This window comes from Zea mays, chromosome 6 (genome assembly GCF_902167145.1).
Source record: "Zea mays cultivar B73 chromosome 6, Zm-B73-REFERENCE-NAM-5.0, whole genome shotgun sequence".
Classification (NCBI taxonomy): Eukaryota; Viridiplantae; Streptophyta; class Magnoliopsida; order Poales; family Poaceae; genus Zea; species Zea mays.
In genome coordinates this window covers 130,475,545-130,500,113 of record NC_050101.1, presented here as the reverse complement: position 1 = coordinate 130,500,113, position 24,569 = coordinate 130,475,545, and the positions used below count along the sequence as shown (strand labels likewise).

General features: G+C 43.4%; 1 protein-coding gene across 2 annotated transcripts in view; it reads left to right on the top strand.

Moving 5' to 3' along the window:
- Positions 1–4,154: 4,154 nt before the first annotated feature.
- Positions 4,155–24,569, top strand: part of LOC103631385 (sister chromatid cohesion protein PDS5 homolog A) — a 28,831-nt gene continuing 8,416 nt past the window's right edge. The window contains exons 1-27 of one of the 2 annotated variants that reach the window (XM_020539482.2): positions 4,155–4,556; positions 6,724–6,927; positions 7,011–7,192; positions 8,472–8,598; positions 8,743–8,961; positions 9,127–9,343; positions 9,425–9,570; positions 9,673–9,818; positions 11,000–11,149; positions 11,240–11,288; positions 11,363–11,551; positions 11,760–11,942; positions 12,593–12,744; positions 12,846–12,972; positions 13,093–13,245; positions 13,334–13,399; positions 13,489–13,625; positions 13,706–13,823; positions 13,944–14,078; positions 14,177–14,376; positions 16,511–16,661; positions 16,755–16,898; positions 16,980–17,060; positions 17,154–17,702; positions 17,794–17,895; positions 18,266–18,339; positions 18,437–18,488. In XM_020539482.2, the coding sequence (XP_020395071.1) occupies positions 4,467–4,556; positions 6,724–6,927; positions 7,011–7,192; positions 8,472–8,598; positions 8,743–8,961; positions 9,127–9,343; positions 9,425–9,570; positions 9,673–9,818; positions 11,000–11,149; positions 11,240–11,288; positions 11,363–11,551; positions 11,760–11,942; positions 12,593–12,744; positions 12,846–12,972; positions 13,093–13,245; positions 13,334–13,399; positions 13,489–13,625; positions 13,706–13,823; positions 13,944–14,078; positions 14,177–14,376; positions 16,511–16,661; positions 16,755–16,898; positions 16,980–17,060; positions 17,154–17,702; positions 17,794–17,895; positions 18,266–18,339; positions 18,437–18,488 (4,143 nt within the window). In that variant the 5' untranslated portion in view covers positions 4,155–4,466. The remainder of the gene's footprint in view (positions 4,557–6,723; positions 6,928–7,010; positions 7,193–8,471; positions 8,599–8,742; positions 8,962–9,126; positions 9,344–9,424; positions 9,571–9,672; positions 9,819–10,999; positions 11,150–11,239; positions 11,289–11,362; positions 11,552–11,759; positions 11,943–12,592; positions 12,745–12,845; positions 12,973–13,092; positions 13,246–13,333; positions 13,400–13,488; positions 13,626–13,705; positions 13,824–13,943; positions 14,079–14,176; positions 14,377–16,510; positions 16,662–16,754; positions 16,899–16,979; positions 17,061–17,153; positions 17,703–17,793; positions 17,896–18,265; positions 18,340–18,436; positions 18,489–24,569) is intronic. The other variant, XR_002262818.2, reaches the window with a different exon arrangement.

Below are 24,569 nucleotides of genomic sequence, written 5' to 3'. Positions count from 1 at the left end.
GGGCCAAGATTGATCCCGTTTTGGTGCTTGATGCCAAAGGGGGAGAAAATAAGGCCAAAGCAAGAAATGGATCAACTACCACTTGAGAATTTTGAAAATAGTAGAGTTAGGACTTTTTGGTTTGTCAAAAATCTCTTATTGTCTCTTTTGTCAAAAGTTGGCCTCTTGTGGGGAGAATGGTTGATTATGGGAAAAAGGGGGAGTTTTTGAAATCTTTGATCAATTTCTCTTGGAACAACTCTCTTTATGTCTCAACAAGTGTGTGTGACTTAGAGATAGGAAATTGAGGTTGATTTGCAAAAACAAAACCAAGTGGTGGCAAAGAATGATCCAAATATGCCAAATTTGATTCAAAACAAATCTGTGTTCTTATTTGCATTAATGTTGCACTTCTTTTAGTTGCTTTTTGTTGTGTTGGCATTAATCACCAAAAAGGGGGAGATTGAAAGGGAAATGTACCCTTGGGACATTTCTATAAGATTTTGGTGATTAAGTGCTCCACACAAATGCTTTGAGTAATATTTGTGCCAAAGACTTAAGAAGTGCAAATCAAGAGTAAAGGTATGTTTCTAAGACTTAGTACATTGTTTTGGAGACTAATGTATTGTGTCTAAGTGCTAGAAACAGGAAAAGACCAATTTGGAAAAGACTTGGCTGAGCAGCCAAGACTCTGCACAGTCTGGGAGCACCGGACTGTCCGGTGGTGCACCGGACAGTGTCCGGTGCGCCAGGATGGCGTCTGTCAACTGGCTGCTCTCGGGACTTCGACGGCGGTGTACGACTATAAATCACCGGACTGTCCGGTGGTGCACCGGACTGTCCGGTGAGCCATTCACAGGCGAAGTCGTCGCTCTCGGGAAGCGATCAACGGCGTACGACTATAAGTCACCGGACTGTCCGGTGGTGCACCGGACTGTCCGGTGGTGCACCGGACTGTCCGGTGGTGCACCGGACTGTCCGGTGAGCCAACGGCCGGCCGCGCAATTTGCGCGAGACACGTGGCCGAGCCAACGGTCAGAAGGGGGCACTGGACTGTCCGATGTGCACCGGACAGTGTCCGGTGAGCCAACGGCTCCAAACCGCCAACGGTCGGCTGCGCCAAAACAGGAAAGAAATCCGCACCGGACTGTCCGGTGGTGCACCGGACTGTCCGGTGTGCCAGGCGACAGAAGGCAAAAATTGCCTTCCTGGAATGCTCTCAACGGCTCCTAGCTGCCTTGGGGCTATAAAAGGGACCCCCAGGCGCATGGAGGAGTACACCAAGCATTCTCTAAGCATTCCTAAGCACCAAGACTCCAATTCCGCGCATTTGATTCTTTGTGATAGCAACTAGAGCTCCATTTGAATAGAGAACTCTTCGGGTTGTGTTGTGAGCTCGAGTTGTGACTTGTGTGCGTGTTTGTGCTCTGATTTTGTGTCTTGTGTGCATTGCTCATCCCATCCTTACTTCCGTGTTTCTTTGTGAACATCAAATTGTAAGGGCGAGAGGCTCCAAGTTGTGGAGATTCCTCGCAAGCGGGATATAGTGAAACAAAGCAAAACACCGTGGTATTCAAGTGGGTCTTTGGACCGCTTGAGAGGGGTTGAGTGCAACCCTCGTCCGTTGGGACGCCACAACGTGGAGTAGGCAAGTGTTGGACTTGGCCGAACCACGGGATAAACCACTGTGCCTATCTGTGTTGATCTTCTTGTGGTTATTGTGTTTTGCAAGAACTCCTCTCTAGCCACTTGGCATTATTGTGCTAACTCCTAATCAAGTTTTATGGCATTAAGTTTCAAGTTTTTACAGGATCATCTATTCACCCCCTCTAGGTGCTCTCACCAGCCGACCTCCCTGACTAACCCTCCGTCCTCCATTGTGACGGTGATTGCGTGTAGGTGTTGGTGCCTAAGGTGCTCGCTTGGTGAAGACCAGTACAAGTGCTTTTATACCGTTTAGGAACAATGCTGCAGACTGGAGCATGATCTTCAATTTCTTCTTGAAAAACAAAAGGTGGCCATCAATATGATTAAAGAAAGGCCGGTTCACGGTTGGGATGAAGAAGTTTATGGCCTGCTAATATAGACGAATGATAGATTCATTATTCAATGTAGAATGTGTTAACATCATTATTCCATGCGATTCTAAATCAGCATACCGGGAAGAGAAGAAAAATAACTGAACAAATGCAAAAAATATTGTGTACAACGCGGCTCTGTAGAAGGCCAAACAGGGCACTGGCAGCAGCAATACTATCAAAAGCCTTCAGAGAACTTAAACCAGATTTAAAGTTCAGATCATGGTACACATTTCGTGAACCTAAGACCATGTGCATCATCAGAACGGAGGGCTATCGCGCTCATCAAAAAATAACAAAATGGGAGGCCACGATATGTAGGTTTCCACAATGTCCAACGGGTCTGAATCTACCAGGGATGTGTTGCTGGACGCTGGTATCCTCACAATCAGCAAGTGATCTGCATCCATCTAGCAATCAAGAGCTGCACAGGACTCCGACCCTCCATAGTGTACGAATCAACTAAATACTTGCGAACCAGTGGCCCGCACAAAAGGCAAGTGGGGTTAGGGATCATGATTACCTATGAGGTGTCTATGGCGTCGACGGTGTGGGCGTCCAGGGGCAGCGCACAGGACCAGCAGCCGCGAGACAGGACTGGGACAACGAAGGTGACGGCGCGAACACGCTTGGAAAAGACACTGCAGGTTTTCGGTGAGCCCGCGCGCTCAGTGTGCTGCGGCAGCCGCATCGTCACCAGGGACATCCCATATCCCCTCTCCAATGGCTTCGGTGGCTGAGCGTTAGACGAGCTAGCTGAGAACTGTCGTAGTGCGGGTGACGGGGCGGGCTGGCCGACGGAGACGATGTGGAGGCAGAGGGAGAGGACGGCAAACACGACGTTGGGACTTGGGAGGGAGGCAAAGGAGGAGGATGACGATGGAGACATCACTAGGAGAGAGGCAGAGAGGGCGCTGTTATCGCGACCGATTATTCGGCTGGAGTGTCGAATGTTCTAGATTCGCAGCTGCTGGAGAGACGCCCTTTCGCGTGGGTGGAAGACCCTAGTGGCCGTAGTTTTGGAATCTGACGATTGAGCTATTTTGGGTAGACGTGGCTGCACCAGCGGCACGTTTTCCGTCCGGCTTAGTATGAACTGCTATAAGAGAAAGAGATATATACGGGCATGATAATGTGATATAGGAGGTAAAAAGTATACCATGTGATTGGTCGTCTGCTCTTAAAGGGTGTTTAGTTTATAGGGACTAAACATTAGTCCCTCCACTTTTTTCCATTTTAGTTTATAAATTGTTAAATAGGGAAACTAAAATAAAGTTTTAGTTTCTATATTTAGTAATTTAGGGACTAAAATGGAATAAAATTGAGGGACTAAAAATTAGTCCCTAGAAACCAAACACCCCTTTAAGGTTTCACGGACAATCATATCGAGGCGCGGGTGATGAAAAAAACAAACAGCTTGTTCGCTGCGGCTTGCTGCGGCTGCAATCCGGCTGCGGCTGCGGCTTCTACAGTATTTTTCTCTCTATGGATTGCAGCTGCAGCAATCCAAACAGCTGCAACAGTGTCGGCTTGTAGCCAGTCGAACACGCCCAAAGCTCATCCAGGCTGAGCAACGATGGCTAGGAGGCGGGTACGCGCGCGTGAAGCTTGTGCGCATGCTATGGCACGGACTTCAAGATTGTGTTTGATTTTTTCTGTTATATCTTCTAATTAAAAGATTTAATCACTATACCAATTTCATTTTTATGTTCATAATATTTTTAGGAACAAAACTGGACCATCTATACTGTATAATATTTGAATATTTGTTTATACACTTATATGTAATACACGTTCTGATGTAGACATCAAACACAAGCTATATCTATGCTGAATACAATAATACAAACAACCCAAAAAAAATTATGCATGGACACTCACACGAGTGAATACTCGTGCCAAACGGGCTACGACCACACTGTACAGCATCGCTGAACACAGTCAACCCACGCACGCCAAGAGTGTTGTAAAATAAAAAACGGCCCGGAAATCACCCCACCGTCTCCGTTCCCAGAATTAGTCACTGACATGTGGATCCCACGCGGTGTCGGCGCCACATCTCAGCCGCATCCGCAGGGCTGTGCCTGCGGGACAGACGGGCGCCGCGATTTCAATATCGCAACAGTGTGGCAGGCGGCAGCATACCCGGACGGCAAACTGCTGGGCTGGACTCCGAGACCCAAACCAGACCGACTCGATCCCAATTCTCAAACCAGCTTTGGCATTCGTCTCTCTCTCTCCCTACCCCTTCACGCCAATTTCGAAACAGCGCGAGACGAGACCGCGAGAGTAGCCAAAAGCCGAGGGAGCCCTTCCTTCTCAGATTAGAACCCAAACGAGTGCGCTTTGAAGCGGGGGCTGCGAGCTCGGTGCGCGAATTGGGCGGTCGATCAGGCGCGGCGGCCGGGCATGGCGGCCGTGGAGCAGTTGAAGGAGCTGGGGGAGAAGCTGCAGGCGGTGGCGCCGGCGCCTGCGGACGAACTCGCCAAGCTTCTCGAAGTGAGATATCCCCAAGCTTCTCCGTTTTGGTTGGCTGCGAACCTTAGTCATGGAGTCGATGGTTTAGGGTCGGGCTTTGCGTGGATCTGTGGCTCAGGCGGGACAATTCGGCAAGTTTAGGGTTTAGGTTGCTGGAAGTTAAGGCGCTAGTGGTTGGGGTTCTGGTGCGAATTGGGTGCTCGGGATGTTAGGTTTGGACGGCTGAGCTTCCATTGAGCGGCGTGGAGGATGCTGAAGGAGTGCAGAGGTCCAGCTCAAGTGCTTCTTTTAAGTTTCGTTTGCTGAAATTGTGGATGCAATTTGGCACCCGTAGTTTTGTACTCCCCCGTCCCAAATTAAAATTCATTTTAGATGATCAGATTCATACAATACTTAATGTATGTGTCATCACCTATTTGAATATAGACATAAAAACCGAGAGCTAAAACGAATACTATTTTGGGACGGAGTGAGTAGTTCTTCAGTGTTGAAGAGGGGAATGCTGTTGGTTAGGGTCTGTTGGGTTTGAGCAGTGCAAGAGTTGTCACCTTTCTGGTGGCTGGTGGTTGTTTCAGTTATACTAAAGGACTTACAGTAGCTAAGGGAAGCCGGAGATTTATTTTTTGGATTATTTTGGTGGGTTCATGAGAATACCTTTTTTAACTAGTTCATGTTGCATGGAAATGTTGTTATAAGAATACCATTTACATGTGTTGTCTAGCAGTGCCTCCTCGAATACGCAGGAGAGATGCGTATCATTGCATTAAGAAGTGTCTAGCTCTAGCAGTACCTTGAATGCTGTGTTTATATGAAAGTTTTAATTTTGGTAATATCGATGCTATTTATAACAGGAGATGGTTTTATTACGTTTGACATCTGTGCATGTGTTGGAAGACACATTTATATTAGTCTGAGTAAACACCAAATACCCATCCATATGTGGCAGGGAAGGAGACTGTCTAGTGAATCTTGTACCATGGGGCCACACTACTGGACCTTATATGTTACTGGTGTTGAGTGCTCTATGTTAGAATTTAGGATGTGGACAGCTCTATGGATTCAAACTTTGGGTGTTATATAGCATGACTTGTAGCTACTTATTATTTTGAAGAGGAGTTTGTAGTTATAATCGCAAACATACATAATAGCTATACAAATCGGTAGCACTATGGCACCAGGATTTAATTACGAAATGCTCATTTGTAATAGAGCAGTCACCACTGTTAGTGTAGCACTCTGTTTTTAAGACTTCGTCTAGTTGTCGCCTAGTTTATGAGGCACTTGCAGGGATTAAGGCGTCCCTGATGCCTAGCTAAAAGTAGCAAGATATCCATGGAGACTGGAGGCAAAACAGTGGAAAACGATAGAGAAAGGACATGGAGCTGCCTCCTTGCTCATCCCCACCAAATCTGGCGTCGCCTGGGTCATCTGTAGCAGAGGCGGCTGCTGCTGGAGATGGGGATCGGAGGGAGCAGCAGCATGCGGTAGGGAAGGAGATGAGCGTGCGCATCATGAGGGAGGGAGGGTGGTGCTGCACCTGTGTGAGCCATGAGGGAGGAGATGCGGCGGTGTTGCGCTTGTGTGAAGGAGAAGTAGAGAGCCCGCAGGCGGTGTGCGTGTGCATCCATGTCTTCGTGAGATGACCCGAATAGGTATAAGTACAAGAGGGCACTCGTAGTTTGCCTAATGGGCTGGGCCAAGCACTTATCTCTTTATTTTGCCTTTTTCTGATTTCCCTTTTTCTTTTCTTGCTTATTCCCTGCTATTTTCCTATTTCTTAGAATGGTAAGATGTCGCCTCACCTCGCCTTATGAACGCCTAGGTGTCATTTAGGTGTTGTGAGGCTGTGGGCAGCAGATCGTGCATATGGTCGTGCGAAACACCGTGTTGCACTGTACACAACACTGTTCATAAAGTGAAGTTTGAAATATGAGATGAGATAGGAGGGGCTATTGGAGATAGCCTGAGGGGTAGGTCACCATGACTCACCTTACCACCTTAAAAACCATGGTAGCACTATGCCACCAGGAAATTAACTGCTTACAATTGACAGGATCACTCAACACAGGCACTGTCATGTCTTATTTTAGTATTAAATAGCTTGGTCATGCATACCTGTTTGATTGAAATACTTTTACTTCATGGTAAGTATGCCCTAGATGCTTTATTGACGCCAACAGTGCTGCAGAAAGCTGTGGAGTGCTTACATGGAATAGAGCAGTCACCAGTATCATCAGTGATGGAAGCTATTCAACCAAGTCTAAAGGCTGTTACCAGAGAAGAATTGCTGAAGCATGAGGATGACAATGTCAAAGTTCTCTTGGCAACATGTTTCTGTGAAATTACAAGAATAACTGCACCTGATGCTCCCTACAACGATGACATTTTAAGGGTAACTATCATATCCTTCAAACCACCTAGTGGCTGGTTTATATAACTTTGTTGAGTTTTACAATGTTTGTTTTCCTTGGGCAGGATATATTCTATCTGATCGTGGGTACATTTGGCGGACTCAATGATGTTAATAGTCAATCCTTTGGCAGGAAGGTTGCTATTCTTGAAACAGTTGCTAGATACCGAGCATGTGTTGTGATGTTAGATCTTGAATGTGATGATCTCATCACAAACATGTTTCAAACATTTTTAGTTGTTGTCAGGTAATTTAACAACTCTACCATGTCAACTATGTCAATGCCTCTTGGGGCAGAGCATAAATGCTCAAATATTGCCTTCAAGTTTAATTTCTCACTATTAGTTGTTTTGTAAAGAAATCCTACAAGAAAGATATTCCAATAAAATTTACTTCTCCTCCTTTTAACATGATTTGTGCTTCTTAGGAACATAAGTATAAACCCTTACTACCATTTGATAGTGTGAAACACTATGAAGTAACTGTTTGATAAATAAAATCATGAGGAAAATAATTGTTTCAAAGACATTTGGTGGAAAGTAGATGGTACGAATGGCTTGGTTTACAAAGTTAAGATGTGTATGGAGTACCACTTCACAACGTGAATTGTATGATGAACTTGTTTGCAGTTTGAAGTTATATGGATTTAACTTAATGATATTTAGGGGAAAATTGATAATTTATTAAACCTTTTAACGCATAGTGATGCGAAAGGGCCTCTAGCGTAATGGTTAAGGCTTCCGAGTGGCACCTCCAGGTCCCGGATTCGATCCCCCTCGGGGGCGAATTTCAGGCTTGGTTAAAAAAATCCCCTCGCTGTGCCCTGCCAGCTCCCGGGTTACCTCTTGCTCGCCACCCTCTGGCTGGGCCGTTGCAGAGTGGGCGGTGATGGCCCGCTAGTGATGTGGGGCTAGGGTTCAGGGGTTTTCTCGGCCGAGACCATGTTTCGGTCTCTTCTTAATATAATACCGGGAGGACGGTCTTTCCCTCCCCGGCCGAGTTTAACGCATAGTGATCTACTTTGATTTGTACAATACTCCTGAAAATTTGAACCCTATGAAGGGACCATTTTCTTAATGGTAAATTGTTGTATATTTGTGGGTGTTTTTGTGTCTGGAATAGCTATCCGCGAATGTCACACTAATAAGTCACAGTATTTATATGTGGCTTAGCGCTTTAGCAGCTTTGATATCTCTAAGAGTACCTGTATGTGGGTTGACAGACTTGATTTTCTTAATATATGCTTTTGAATACTTTGGCCAAAGCTGTTCTAGTGACTTCCCAAAAAAAGACAAACCTTGACCAGCCTAGGAGGAACTAGGTGAAATTGTAAATAAGAAGAAATAAGCACTCAAATTTAAGTTGTCATGGAGAGGACCTTAACTTATATTGTGAACATAATTCCAGATAACTTCATGCAACATTACTGTTAGTCCTGTATTCTGGTAGAAATGTCTGCACTACTTCTTAGGTTATATTTTATTTCTCCCTGTGTTTGAATTTTTCAGTTTTCTTGTGTAATGCAGTGAGAGTCATGAAGAATACATTGTAAAGTCAATGCAGACAATAATGACCCTTATTATAGATGAGAGTGAAGATGTACACGAGAGTCTTCTACGTGTACTGTTGTCAGCATTGGGGCAGAAAAAAACTGTAAGTACCTTTTCTTTTTTGATGATCTGATAAGTTTTACAGACTTTAAGACGATTCCTGGCCGCTTCTTCCTCTGCTGTTTCAGTATATTCATATTTTTGATTTCTTTCTTCTAAAATACTATTCTGCAACTTTTGTAACTAGGGTGCTGCAATGTCTGCGCGTAAACTTGCTTGCAGTGTCATCGAGCATTCTGCTACAAAGCTTGAACCTTATCTAAAGAAATTTCTAATGTCATCATGGGCTGGGAATGTCAGTTCTTCTAATGATCAAATTGATCACCAGGGAGTTGTATTTGATTTATATCAGTGTGCTCCGAAGGTTCTTAAGGTGATCGTGCCATATATTACTGGGGAACTACTGGTATGAATTTGCCTCACATTTTTTTCAAAGATGCTAAATGGAAGTTGCAAACACACATTTTTCTCAAAGATCAGTTCAAAATAAAGTGTTATTATTCTGAGTTTAAGCGACTTATTTCTTTTAGATGGTCATTGTTGATTAAAATTCATAATTAATATTTTATAGGCAGATGAAGTAGATAATCGGTCCAAGTCAGTTGAATTACTTGGGGAAATTTTTTCCTTACCTGGATCCCCTATTGTGGAATGCTTCGAGACTCTTTTCACAGAGTTTCTCAAGAGACTGACCGATAGAGTTGTTGAAATTCGTATTTCTGTGGTTGAGTATTTGAAGAGATGTCTAATATCAAATCCTTCCCGAGCTGAAGCTCCTGAAATCATCAGTAAGGAGCTCCCCCCTAGTTGTTCATTTGATTTGACTGATCAATAAGTCGTGCCTGTACTGATGGCTGTCTTCCTGGCAGAGGCACTTTGTGACAGACTGTTGGATTATGAAGAAAATGTCCGGAAGGGAGTGGTAGCTGCACTTTGTGATGTAGCTACCCATTCTCCTGATGCTATTCCAATTGATACAATTAAAGTAGTAGCTGAGCGTGTCCGTGATAAATCGGTTGGTTTGTCTTTGCTATTCTCCATATGTTTCTGTTTTCCTTGTTTATTTTCATCTGTATGATTACTTCAAATTATGTGTGTTCTTGTTAAAAAATTGCAGTTGGCTGTGAAGTGCTATACCATGGAGAGGTTGGCAGATATTTACAAGCTATACTGCCAGAGGGGTTTTGATAGCTCAACAAATTCTGATGATTTTGAGTGGATACCTGGAAAAATATTAAGATGTCTTTATGACAAAGATTTTAGGTAAGACATGACTATTCTTGGGCAACATTTTCTCTTGCCCCAGCCTCTGCATATTATGCGGGTAAGACTTGGCGCTTAAAGATACCCTTCCCCAGACCCCGCACAGTGCGGGAAGCCTACGGCACTGGGTACGCCCTTTTTTTAAATTGTGTCATGCCACAGTTTCTGAGCTCCTAGTCCATCTGTAATAGGCACATTTTCCAGGTAAACTCAGTCTGATTGTAGTGCCTGATTTTGTCACATCAAAAGCTGTGTCTGTTGCACTTTGCTACAACTTATTGCAGCAAAGTGCACTAGGTATTCAAACAAGCTAATTTATTGAATTTATATGCCTTGATGTACTTGTTCCACTATTCGAATTATGTTTTTTAAACTATCCATTTACCATTCATGTGCGTGCGTGGCAGTGTGGCTTCCATGCTTATCATGCCTAAGGCTATCTCTAACAGCTTACTCATTCTCATCTCTGATTTCAATCTCTACTCTGTAAATAGTGCAGTCTACAGTGCAAAAACAGTGTTTTGCATGGCTACTGGCCATAGCCTAAGGGTGACAAAGTGTGATAGCCATCAAAAGTGTTGTAAAACTGCTGCTATGCATCAGACTGCATCGGGATAAAATGCTTGCATATGTTGAAAAAACTGCTAGACTACTAACAGCGACCAAAATAGAAATACACCCAGCTATTTGCTACTGAGACCTTTGGCTTTTGCTATGCGCCACAACCCAACCTCATCGCTAATATCTTGCATGTTTTATTTTATTTTTATTTCATTTTTGAAGTTTGAGCTCTGCACCCTCAAAGATACATCCATTTCTACGATTCCATATCCACCATGCCACCAAACGATTGGCGAATTAAATCCCCTGCGATCTTGTTCAGAGAACCTGGTTGCGATTTCTTACCAGTTAGACACACTTCATGCAACTTTTTTTTGTAAGTTTACTGTTGGCATGTAGCGTTTTGAACATTTATGGACTACATGTTCATGTTCTGTTGTGCATATATTCCTATTTATTCCATTATGGGCATCTGTTTTGTACATTATTATGTGTAAATTTGTTTAATGGTATAACTTTTTTTGTTGAGGTGAAATGATTTTTTATCGCCTCTTTGCGTTATTTATGTAATGGAGTGTGAGCCTATGAGATTGCCCATATGATTGCTTTATTTGGTGCAGGCCAGAGTCAATCAACTCTATTTTGTGTGGTTCATTGTTCCCACCAGAGTTTCCAATGAAAGGAAGAGTGAAACATTGGGTTACAGCTGCGACATACTTTGATAAAGTTGAGATGAAAGCTCTTGAACAAATTCTCCTGCAGAAGCAAAGGTCTGATCTTCTGTCAATATATTGTGTACATTGATGTTGAGCCTTTCTGGAAATGGTTTTGATATGTATATATTTCCCTTCTAATATTAGACTGCAACAAGAAATGATGAAATACATATCACTTCGGCAACTAAGCCAGGTTATTTTGAATCTTGAATTTATCACAAAGTAACTGTGTCTTTGGCTACCCTGTTAATTCCTCTTTTAATGCAGGAAGATGCCCCTGATCTGCAAAAAAGAATCATCGGATGTTTCCGGAACATATCTCGCTTATTTAGTGATTCTGCAAAGTGTGAGGAGAACTTGAACATGCTTCATCAGCTAAAAGATGCTGATATCTGGAAAATATTCACTAGCCTGCTTAATTGTTCAACTACATTTGAGAAAGCTTGGTCTCTTCGGGTACCTTCTGATCCAAGCTTTTGCTGCTTTTCATTGCATTTGTTTCATCAATTGTTACATATGAGCGAGATGCTTGCAAGCTAAACAGACAATAGTAGTTACCTGGGTATACTCTGCCAGCGGTCAAAGATACAATAACTTTACCTGTTTGACATTGTTCTTTGAATATGCCGTACTAAGACAATTTGAATTGATATGTAATCTGCAGGCAGATTTGCTTAAGATATTTGGTGAAAAACATGTGCTTTATAATTTTGTTGGCGCATTAGCAATGGGATGTTCATATTTACTTGTAAACAAGGAGTATGCAAAAGAGATCCTTTCTGAAGCTTCTGAACAGAAGACTTCTGGGAATACAAAACTCATCTCATCATGCATGAATCTTCTAACGGTAAGATGTTTTTCCTGATTCCTGAATCACTGTTTTCTTTTTGTGAATGAGTTATGCATTTGTTCATATTTTTGGTATCAAGAAAGTTCGGAATAACTTCTGGAGTTGCTTCTTGCTTGTATGTCTCAGATTGTACAATTCTTTTTTTTTCCGGAAGATTTCTTGAATGATTGAAATCTTGAGGTCAATTTGTTTGTTGTAGTCTGATGCTCTAGAAACAATGTAGCTAAAAGGTAAGCGATTGATTTATGACAGACTAGTTATATATAGGATACAGTGAGACAAGTCACAAACATTTATAATTAGAATTAACTACACTTCTAGCTTCCCATGGTCCGATAGTCTGTGGTGCGGCATGGTTATTAGTAACAAAGGTTTTTTTTTAATTTGGTGATGGTTGATGACAAGGGCCTAGGGTGTTTAATTGTTTATGTTTTCAATACACAAGAGGGTCGTTTTAATCTTAGAAACCGGGAACGTGGAACATGGCCACATTCTTTGTTCCGGGAACTTGGGAACAATCTCGTTCCCATAGTGTTAAAACTTAGTTTTAGTAGCGTACAACGTTTCCGTAACTCGATCCCATCGATCTGGGAACCTGGTTAGTAAGGTTTTAATGCTTCTAACCTCTTAATCCATTCATTGTGCAGGCAATATCTAGTTTCTTTCCGTCTCTTTTGTCTGGACTTGAAGAAGACATTGTTGAACTCCTGAAAGAGGATAATGAAGTGCTTAAAGAGGGTATTGCACATGTGTTATCGAAGGCTGGTGGCACTATTCGTGAACAGTTAGCCTCAACAAGGTGCATCTTCTTAAGAGCATCTTGTTTATTGGGATCCTATGATCTGTCTTGATAATAACTACTAAGGTTACAAAACTAAATTGATGTGTCTTCTATTTCAGTTCCCTTGATCTTCTATTAGAGCGTTTATGCTTAGAGGGTACACGGAGGCAGGCTAAATACTCTGTTCATGCACTTGCTGCCATTACAAAAGATGATGGTCTTATGTCACTATCTGTTCTTTACAAGGTACCAATTACAAACTTAGTTCCTTCTGTAATCCTGTTACTATTTTCCCATGCTAATGGCATATACTGTTGGCAATTCAAGTGCATTATTTAATTATTTGTTCCATTTGCAACCTTGTAGAGGCTTGTGGATTTGTTGGAAGAGAAGAAAGTGAATATACCATCTATCTTGCAATCTTTGGGTTGTATAGCCCAGATAGCGATGCCAATTTTTGAAACCCGAAAAGAAGAGATAATAAGTTTCATAACTAAAAAAATTCTTGAGTGCAACGATGTAAGATTTGCTCTCTTTAAATTTTCAATTCTATTTTGTACTTTGGGACCCCTTATACTTTTGTCATCACATTTCCATGTGCCCCCAGGATATGGTTCGAAATTCTTCTAATAAATCTGAATGGGGTGATAGCACAGAGAATTGTTTGCTAAAGGTCAGTAAAATTATGGTATTCTACTTACAATCCAACCATCAATGGCCCTTGACTGTTGGGTGTGTCTCTTGTGTTATTTTATCTTGCAGATTTATGGCATCAAAACATTGGTGAAGAGCTATCTACCTTGCAAAGATGCTCATGCACAGCCAGGAATAGAGAAGTTAATTGATATTCTGAAGAATATTCTTACTTACGGTGACGTATCTCCAAATATGGTCTCAAGGTACCAGTAGATACGTACCTCTTCAATTGTGCTGCAGACATTCTGCATTAGATAATATTAAATATTTTATATCACTGCAGTGCTGCTGATAAGGCCCATTTGAGGCTTGCCGCAGCAAAAGCTGTTCTCCGCTTATCAAAACAATGGGACCATAAAGTGCCTGTTGATGTATTTTATTTGACTTTGAGGATTTCACAGGTAATTCTTTGGGACAATGCTGCTTGGCATGCTTCCTCATTTTTCTCTTTTGTAATTTTTTGAACTCTCTTTTGTATTATGTCACCATCTTTGTAGATTCATATTTCTATTCTTTTCCAGGATGATTTTCCTCAGGTGAGGAAATTATTTCTTTGTAAAGTTCTGCAATATATCAAGGAAAGGGCCTTGGATGCAAAATATGCCTGCACCTTCATGTTTGGTGTTAACGATTATCATGCCCCGCCGTACGAAGAGGTTCATATTGTTATCGAAACAATTACGAACTGATTCTATTTCAAATATAATCAATTGAGTCTCATTTTTAGTTTCTCTTGTTTCCACACATTGCTCAGTTCAAGTACAATCTGACTGAAGTGGTTCAGATATGCCAACAAGTTAAGATGCGCCAACTTTCAGTCCAAGCAGATATGGATTTGTTGACGGCTTACCCAGAATACATAATTTCCTTTTTGGTTCATGCCCTCGCTCATGATCCTTCATCCCCGGAAATTGAAGAACATGAAAACGTCAATGCATTTGGTCCAATTTACTGGTATCTAATATAACTCTTTCTGTGCTCTCTTATTATCATGGATTTACTTGTCTTGTTCAAGGATAATTTAATAATCTGCACCTTTGCGTTGAAACATGTTAGGATATCATGGATTCAGTGCATTTTACTGGTATATGATTCTGATAATAACTTGCATGTCCTAGTTTGTTATCATCATAAAAAAGGGCAGGCCCATGCCAGAGGCTGCCACATGAGTGGTGTCTGGGGAAGGGATAAACCAGGGCAAGTCTTCCCTGCAAATGCGGAGAGGCTGCTTCGAATCTGTTGACCTGATGACTCAGTGAGACAGCTTCCACCACTGAACCAGGCCTGCCCTTCAGTTTGTTATCCTCATAATATTCTTATTTCTTGGGATAAGGTCAGTAGGCCTTTTGATTTGGGAGGCCTTGGAATTCCCAATCTCCTCACTATGAACTGGGCTCTGCAAATTCATTGGCTTTGGCTCCAGAAAACTGCTCCTTCCAAACCTTGGAGTGGGTTGGATCTCAAAATCTCTCCCCAGGTCAGGGCTCTATTCCAGGCTGCGGTGGCTACCACTATTGGCAACGGTTCGACAACCTTTTTTTGGAAGGATAGGTGGATTCATGGGTGCTGTGTCAAGGATACAGCTCCCCTCATTGTTGCTGCAGTGCCAAAGAAGTATAGAGATGAAAGGACTGTTCAACAGGCCCTTACAGATTTAACTTGGGTGCAAGATATTCAGGGAAATCTCTCGCTGACCGGTATTGAGCAATATCTTCAGTTATGGGTAGTTCTTGGCGGATTTCAGTTACAAAATAATAATGACAATCGTGTGTGGAGGTGGAGGTGACAATGGACTCTAAATTTTACACTATAATATTTAAGGATCGGATTAGGATCGGGCCCTATTTCTATTCATTTTTGAACTAAAATTTATTTAGGGCCCTACCATTTTGCGAAGAAGCATTTGGATCACGATCCATTACCACCCCTATGTGGAGGTTTAGTAGTAATGGCTTGTTTAGCTCCAGATCAGCCTACAGAGCCTTCTTCATTGGAACTGAAACCTTTGAGTCTTGGAAAGGGTTTGGAAGAGCTGGGCAGCCCCTAAGTGTAAGGTCTTCATTTGGCTTACTATCAACAATAAATGTTGGACAGTAGACAGGCTGCAAAAGAGAGGCCTAGATTACCCTGAAAATTGTGCTTTATGTGACCAAGAAGATGAAACTGCACAACACCTCTTAACAAATTGTGTCTTTGCAAGGTAGTTTTGGCATAATATATTACCTCCAATTGGGCTGTCCTCTGTGGTTCCTAAGAGGAGAAATTGTTTTGCTGAATGGTGGAGGAAAGCATCAATTAAGGTTCATAAAAGAAAAAGAAAGGGTTTCAATAGTATTGTCATTCTTGGTGCTTGGAGCCTTTGGAAGCATAGAAACAGGTGTATTTTTGATGGAGCTCGGCCCTGTCTGATCTCTGTGGAGTCTGGATTTAGAGAGGAGCTACATCTTTGGATTATGGCAGGGGCCAAGAACTTGGGTTCTCTTTTTGATCCGGGATAGAGTAAGGGCCTTCAGAAGGGTTGGAGTGTAGAGTGTGTCAGGTGTGCGTATGGGGGTGAGTCTGTGTGCAAACACTGGTGTGTGTTGGTGTGAGTGGGTGCTCGTGTGTTTTTTGTTTGTTTTCAGGCCTTAGGCCTTTTTCCTCTTCTATTAATATAATGATACGCAACTCTCCTGCGTATTCGAGAAAAAAAATAATATTACTCAATTCTATTTGACTTGATATCATGCTTGAACATTGTGTGCCTTTATAATCTTGATGGGGTTGCTTATACACAAGCCATCATTTCGATGTCTACAGATTCTGCATTTTGACAATAGTCCTGTAAAGAGTAAATTGTTGGCCCTAAAATGGGTTTCAAGATTGTGAAGGATTTGCTTGCATAGGCCAACTAAATACCACAGTTGCTAAATGGTTGCTTTTTATGTGGGTTATTCCAAATGATGCAATATTTTTGCTGTTAATGTAAGGCCCAATCTAGTTTATTTTGTAAAGTGTGGAATCATTGGGCTAAGGAATCAGTGCTTACCTTGACCCTTCCAGCTGAAATAGCCTGCCACGCATATATTTATGATCAAACTTTTTCCAGGCGACTATATCTGATTCTTTCAATCCTCCTGGGGGAAGAAGGTTTGCAACATAGTGTCCCAGGCATGAAAAAGGACAGCTTCACTACAATAATATCTATATTCAAAAGTATAAAATCTTCACAGGATGTGGTTGATGGAAGTAAGACCAAGGTAAAATGTGTTTGATTGTACTTTCTCTTCATTTGGGTTGCTGTACATGTGTTGCTACTAAGTGCGACCTGATGTTTGATATGCTGTTTGCAGACTGTGTGTGCTATATGTGATCTTGGTACTCTTATTGCAAAGAGGTTATGCCAAGACCAAACGAGTTTATCAGAAGCTCAAACAGTTCCATTGCCTGCTCAACTTTACACGCCGCTTCATGATAACCAAAATGAAAATTCTGTGGTGTGTGCTCCAACAAAGCATGAGATAACTGCTTGATAGTTCATAAAGTTTGTGGTATTGATATTGTGTAATATTGTGCAGGAGAATAATGAGCAGATTTGGCTGGGATGTGAGAAAGTACTGGCCCATTTTGAGGCTGTAAGGACTGCAAATATGGATAAGGTATTTGATGCATAATAGGTTGTTAATATTGTTGCTCAGCTTTCTTTATCTGTTGTATCAACTACACTATTTTGTTTTTTAATGTATTTCCAGGTTGAATCTCCCAAACATAAGATGCTTATTGATGTGACTGATGAATTTGGAAATGAAGTTCCTCTTGGCAAAATTGTCAAACTTCTTAAATCACGAGGAGAAAGGAAGATTGGGGAAAAGCAGAAGGCACCATCTAGTAGTTCAGTAAATGCAGAGAACGATGATGTTCTGGGTTTAGTAAGAGAAATTAACTTAAACAATCAAGAAGATTTGGAGGAATCGCATAAGGACAAGTCTGAGAAGCGTCATACAAATGCAAAAGATAGTAACCAGAAACCACTTGATTTTTCTTCACCTAAACGCAAAAGATCAATTTCTAAGAGTAGACCACATTCAGCAAAAGGTAGTAAAAGCAGTGATGAGCGTCTACTACATACTCCTAACTCAGAGAGGACCAATATCTCCTTGGAAACTAAGATGAAGGAGAAAGACAGAGATGATTCAACTGATACAGAACTGTTAGTATCTCCAAGCACTAGAACCCCTGTATCTAAACAAAATAAGGGTGCTAAGAAATCCAATATTAATATTTTGAGCAGTGTTCCAAAGGTGACTTCTTCCATCTCTATGGTATCTATGTATCAATAAAACTTTTGAGTTCTAGTTTATGATTGTTTCAATTCTTATTCAACCTTTTCAGAAGTCTGCTGATGCAGACAGTACTAAGAGAACTGTTGAACCGAGAAGTCTAAATGGGTCACTCAAAAGGCAAAAGTCAAAACCAATTTCTGGTTTACTAAAGGTAATGATTAATTCTGTTCTATATTATAAGCCAATTGTGTTAGCTACAACTTTTGTGCAAATCATGCCTATCATTGGAAGGAAGCACATATAAAAAAAGGGTGTACCCAGTGCCGTAGGCTTCCCGCACTGTGCGGGGTCTGGGGAAGGGTATCTTTAAGCGCCAAGCCTTACCCGCATAATATGCGGAGGCTGGGGCTCCAACCTGGGACCTTTCGGTTACATATTGTAGGCTCTACCGGTACACCAGACCCGCCCTTCAAATTTGTTATATATATATATATATATATATTCTTGGCAATATTCAAATTTGTGCAAGCATTTTTTCTTCTATTGTCTTGTGGCTGCTAAGAATGTGTTTATGCGGGCAGTGCTCAACACAAGACTCAAGCAGTACAGACTTGGTAGGACACCGAATAAAAGTTTGGTGGCCTTTGGATAAGAGGTATGTTGTCTAGTAAATGTTATTGTTATCTGTACTTATGTTATTGAAATTAGTTTATTCCTGAATGTGGTGTTGATTTTAAGTTTTTTGTCATTAGATTTTATGAAGGTGCCGTGCAATCATACGATTCATCCAAGAAAAAACATAGGGTAAGCTCCCCCAAATGATGCCTTTCTAGTTTATTCTCTGTAATTTGTTTCATTCATCTTTACTGCTATAAGTACAACCGTAAAGAACAATTTACTTTTTCTCTCCGCGTAGAAGGCGTCTCATCTCGCCTTCCCATGAGTTTGTTCAGGGGCATCATGTTAGGGGTCAGAGATCGGAGCGTCGTTCAGTTCACGACCGGATAGGCCCAAGAGTAGGAAATGGGGATCAAACGAATGATTGTTCTCAGGTCTTAGCTGATGAGGCTGTACTGGTGGAATTCAGCAACGTGGAGTTCAGAGAAGTTGATGCCCAGATCCAGAGTCACGGTCCTGTGGTTTCTTCCTGCGCTGTCTCTGCCGAGTGCTCCAGCTTGCAAGGGGGTGGACAGTTCTCTGTGCATGAGTGCCCTGGCAGTGGGCAGTTGATTGGGTGTCCTGAGGAACTCTGTCAGATTGGAAGTCAGCAGGGGGGTGGGCAGATTTCTGTGCTTAAAGGTCCTGGCAATGGGCAGATGAACGGATGTCATGAAGATTACAATCAGATTGGTTGTCAGCAGGTTTGTGTTCTGGATGGAAATCTGGGCTCTGTGGCTGACTGCGAGGTGTTGCTTCCCAGGGAGTCCCCTGTGGCTGCTGTTACTAACCTTGGGATAGATAATTGATAAAGGTCCCTAAGGACTGTAGGTAATATATATAGCCAGTATGGCCTGGGCCTAATGGGCCTTAACACCCCTCCTCAAACTCAAGGTGGAAATGGAGGATCTGAAGCTTTGAGTTTGATCAAGTGAAACTGATGTTGTGCTCTTGTTTGTGCTTTGGTGAAGAAATCTGCCAATTGATATTCTGAGGGCACATATTGAAGATCAATAGTCTTCCGCTGACAATGGAATCGAGTAAAGGATGCATCAACACCTATGTGTTTAGTAAGTTCATGCTTCACTGGATCATGAGCAATCTGTATAGCGCTCAAGTTATCACATAACAGAGGTGTAGAAGTGTCACAAGAGACACCAAGATCAGCCAAGAGCCAGCGCAACCAAATAATTTCAGCAGTGGTAGTAGCAAGTGCCCGAAGTTCGGCTTCAGCACTAGAACGAGAAATGGCTGCTTGCTTCTTGGATTTCCATGCAATGGGAGATGACCCAAGGAGAATACAGTAACCTGTAGTAGAACAACGGTCAACAGGATCACTGGCCCAAGTGGCATCTGAATACGCATGAAGCTGAAGTGGGCTATCTGAAGCATAGAGTGAACATCTGGATCTTGTCCCACGTAAATATCGAAGCACACGAAGCAAATGACCATAATGAACCGAAGTAGGTGTTGATACAAATTGGCTCAACATATGAACATCATGAGCAATATCAGGTCTGGTGATAGTGAGATAAACAAGACTACCCACAATATGACGATACCGAGTTGGATCTGCTAGTGGGGTCCCATCCTTCGGACGAAGTTTTAAATGAATATCCATCGGTGTTGCAACAGTGCGAGTATCAGTAAGTCCAGAGCGATCAAGAAGATCTTGTATATATTTCGACTGAGACAGATAAAAACCTTTTTGAGTTTGCTGAACTTCAATGCCCAAGAAATAGCTAAGCGGGCCCAGATCAGACATCTGAAATTCCTTACTAAGGTGTAGCTTGACATGAGAAATATGTTCTGAGTTGTCACCTGTAATCAGCATATCATCCACATATAATAGTAGTAAGGTACGACCTTTTGGAGAGACATGAACAAACAATGCAGGATCATGTTCACTAGAAGAAAAACCAGCAGCTGTGATGACAGAGATGAATCGCTCAAACCAAGCACGAGGAGCTTGTTTCAGCCCATACAATGCGCGACGAAGACGACAAACATGCCCTGAGGGAGTATCAACCCCTGGAGGAGGATGCATATAAACTTCTTCTTGTAGATCGCCATTAAGAAAAGCATTCTTGACATCCATCTGGGATATAGTCCAAGAAGAGGAGGCCGCAACAGCAATCAAGGTTCGAACAGTAGTCATATGCGCAACAGGTGCAAAAGTCTCATCATAATCAAGTCCTTGAGTCTGTTGAAAACCACGGGCCACAAGACGAGCTTTATACCTCTCAATGGAACCATCTGATTTTGTCTTAACTTTGAAGACCCATTTACATGTGATAGGAACAGCATGCGAGGGTAAAGGAACAATATCCCATGTACCAGTGCGTTCAAGAGCAGCCAATTCATCAATCATAGCTAGCTGCCACTCAAGAATCCCAGAAGCTTCCTGATATGTAGTGGGTTCAACAATTGCCACACCAGCCCGTGGAAAACCATAGCGATCTGGAGGTTCAATGGTACCACGGTCACGAAGACGGTATCCCTGATTAAAAACATCATTAAACTCATTATTGTTAGTACAAGAATCAGGTACAAGATCAGTATCAGGACCAGCCGTAGGAATAGAGCGGGAACGACGAATGTAGGTTTGGATGATAGGTGGTTTGGAAGAGTAAGAGGTGGATGACGTGGAGGTGGAAGGTGGTGTTATGGGAATGAGAACATCAGATGTGGATGTAGAAGATGATGGTTCAGATGCAGGAATGGAAGGAAGACACATGAAAGAGGTAGATTCTGTGGGATAATAGGTGGAGTGAGTAGACTGGTTGTGAAAGAAGGGGCGATTTTCATTGAAACTCACATCTCTAGAAATCCGAATACGACGAGTAGATGGATCATAACAACGATAGCCTTTGTGTTCAGGACTGTATCCAAGGAATACACACTCTACAGATTGAGCAGTCAATTTGGTCCGCTCACGTGGTGGTAACAAGACATAACATATACATCCAAACACACGAAGATGGTCATATCGTGGAGAAGTCCCAAAAAGAACTTCACCCGGTGATTTACCAGAAAGTTTAGATGAAGGTTGTCTATTAATGAGATAGACGGCAGTGGAAACAGCTTCACTCCAAAAGTGTGAAGGTACAAAAGAAGATATCAAAAGAGTACGAGCACTCTCAATAATATGACGGTGTTTGCGTTCAGCAACACCATTTTGGGCATGAGCACCAGGACAAGAAAGTTGAGCTAGAGTACCCTCTATGCTCAATATCTGGCGAAAATTATCAGATAGGAATTCACCACCAGAATCTGAACGAAAAATTTTAATAGTAGCAGAAAACTGGGTGTGAACCATGCGAATGAAGGACTTGTAAATAGAAGGCAATTCCGAACGGCGTTTCATGAAGTAAATCCAAGTATAACGAGAATGATCATCAATAAAAATGACATAATATTTATGACCACCTTTAGAAACAAACGGAGCTGGACCCCAAACATCAGAGTGAATTAGATCAAAAGGTTTAGCAGAATGGGAAGTACTAGTAAAATATGGAAGCTGTATTTGTTTTCCAAGATGACAACCTTTACAATGAAAACTAGACTCAACATGAGTAGAGCCTAAACATCCTGACTTTATTAGAGTAGACAGACGGGATCCACATAAGTGACCCAGACGATGATGCCACTGGGTGAATGACGTCGTGGGGCCCGAAGCAGCGAGCACATGAGGTGTAGTAGTAGGGGATGAAGGAAGACGCAAAGTGTCCAAGATGTAGAGGCGAGGCGAAGATTTACGGCGACGGCCAGTCCCAATCACATCTCCTGTTTTGCGATCCTGTACAAAACAAGATGAGTCATCAAATCCAACAAAACAATTGTGATCGGTAATTTGACCAACTGATAGTAGATCCATGGATAACTGAGGGACAAAAAATATATTTGGGACAGTAAAAGTTGGATCAGAAAGAGAACCCTTGTGGGTGACATGACATAATGTACCATCAGCAGTCTGAACAGAAGTACCCTCGGTGACAGGTGTAGTAGACGCCAGCCGTGACTGATCAGATGTCACATGAAAGGAAGCTCCAGAATCAAGAACCCAGGATGATGACAGAGCACCAGCAGATGAAGTAGCAGCAACCGCAACTGAGCCTCTAGGAGATGGTCCTGTACCACGACCACGAGTAGCACGACGGACACGAAAATCAGCCAGCTTCTCTGGAAACTTAGCAAAGCAGTTCTCAGACCGATGAGTGGTCTTTTTGCAGTGTTCACAAGGCTGAAAGGAGATGTTCCTAGACCTCTGAGCAGCAGCCAACACACTGTGAGAACTCAGACCAGAAATAGAGGACATAGACTTCAGACGAGTCTCTTCAGCAAGCAATTCGGACAATGCCTGAGCCATGGTGAGAGTATCCGAACTGTGAAGCAGCCTTGCGCGAAGGGAATCAAACTCAGGTCGAACTCCCATAACAAATCTGTAGGTAAAGAATTTCTCAATGAACTTGTGGGCGGGACAAGGCACAGCAGTACAAGCAGGCACCATGGAGGTCAATGCACTCATAAGACGATCAAAGGCTGAATAGTATTCATCGATGGACATATCATGTTGCTCAATGACATGAGTCTGTTGCATGAGGGTATGTAAAAGAGCACCGCTGTCGTGAACAAACCGGTCCTTCAGATGTGACCAGATAGCCTTAGCAGTGGTGAATTTAGACAGACTCATAATCATAGTTGGTTTAGTGCTATTGACCATAGCAGCCATTACCTTGCCATCATTGATCTGCCAAGTCTTGATTGCAGCAGCATTGCTTCTATCGGCTGCTAGGACTGGTGAATCTTCAGTTAAATGAAATAGTAAACCATGACCTCGTAATGCAGTCTGAACACAGAAAGCCCATTCGGGATAATTCTGACCATCGAGCACAATATTGACAACAATAGCATTGGTTGACATATTGAATAGCAAGAGAACAGTCAGAGAGTACCAAAATTTCTGGCAGGAGACTGATTCCAAGCAGATCAGCACAAGTGGTAGGCGAATTCTTGACTGATCGGAGAGGACCACGTTGCCGAAACAGATCTAGGCAAGGTGACCGCGTTGGTGCAGATGACAGCAGGCTGACGGCGTCCCTGTTGCTGGAGAAGCAGAGCAGACAGCGCAGCGACGCAGGGACAGCAAAGCGCGCAGCACCTCGCACGCAAGAGCACAGGGGAGCGCGCTGCGCACAGGGACTGCAGGATTCGCGACCGGATCCGCGAGCGCGCTGCGCCGAGAGCGCCTCGCACAGGGACGGCCGCCGGGAAGAGCGTCGCGCAGGGACGGCCGGATCCGCGGCGCGGGACAGGGCGGCCGGATCGGTGGCCGCGCGAGACAGTGCAGAAGAGCGCCGCGCAGGGACGGCCGCCGGGAAGAGCGCCGCGCACAGGGGCGGCCACCGCACCGCGCACAGGGAAGACCGGATCCGCGGCGCGACAGGCCGCGCACAGGGAAGGAGCGCCGCCGGATCCGCGGCTCCTTGCGGGCAGGAGCTGAGGGACGGCGGCCGGATCCGCGCAGGACAGGCCGACGGAGCAGAGGTAGGAGCGGACCCGCGACGGAGCAGAGGCAGAGGCGGACGGATCCACGATGGAGCAGAGGCAGGGAAAGCCGGATCCGCGACGGCGGCCGGATCCGCGACTGTGGCAGCTGGGTGGGGAAGGGCCGCGACGGCGGCTGGGCGGAGAAACAGCCGCGACGGCGGCTGAAAAAAAATTAGGGTTTCGTAACCTGCTCTGTTACCATGTTACTAACCTTGGGATAGATAATTGATAAAGGTCCCTAAGGACTGTAGGTAATATATATAGCCAGTAGGGCCTGGGCCTAATGGGCCTTAACAGCTGCCACCTCCCCTCCCTTGCTCCTCCGCCCAAAACCTATTCAAGTTTACTTTCGGCGTCGCCGAGGAGCGAGGAGGGTTGAGGAAACAGCCTTGGGGAGCTCTCCGTCTCAACCACCGGCTCCTGCTGTTGATGTTTCAACCTCAAGGGTGTCCGAGTTCTTGTCCAGTATTACCAAAGAGGTGGATGCTGTGTTGGAGAACCCTGCCCCCAACCCCCTTAGAAAGAAAAAACTGCCTGGGGGGCGGGTGGCTACTCCTAGGCGCAGCAGGCGTGTTGCTGGCGTCGGGGTTGAGTGTCACCAACGCCTTTCTTCTTTCAAGAAAAGCAAGAAGACCATTATGAAGACACTGGGAGTGATCCATGATGGGGATTCTCTGA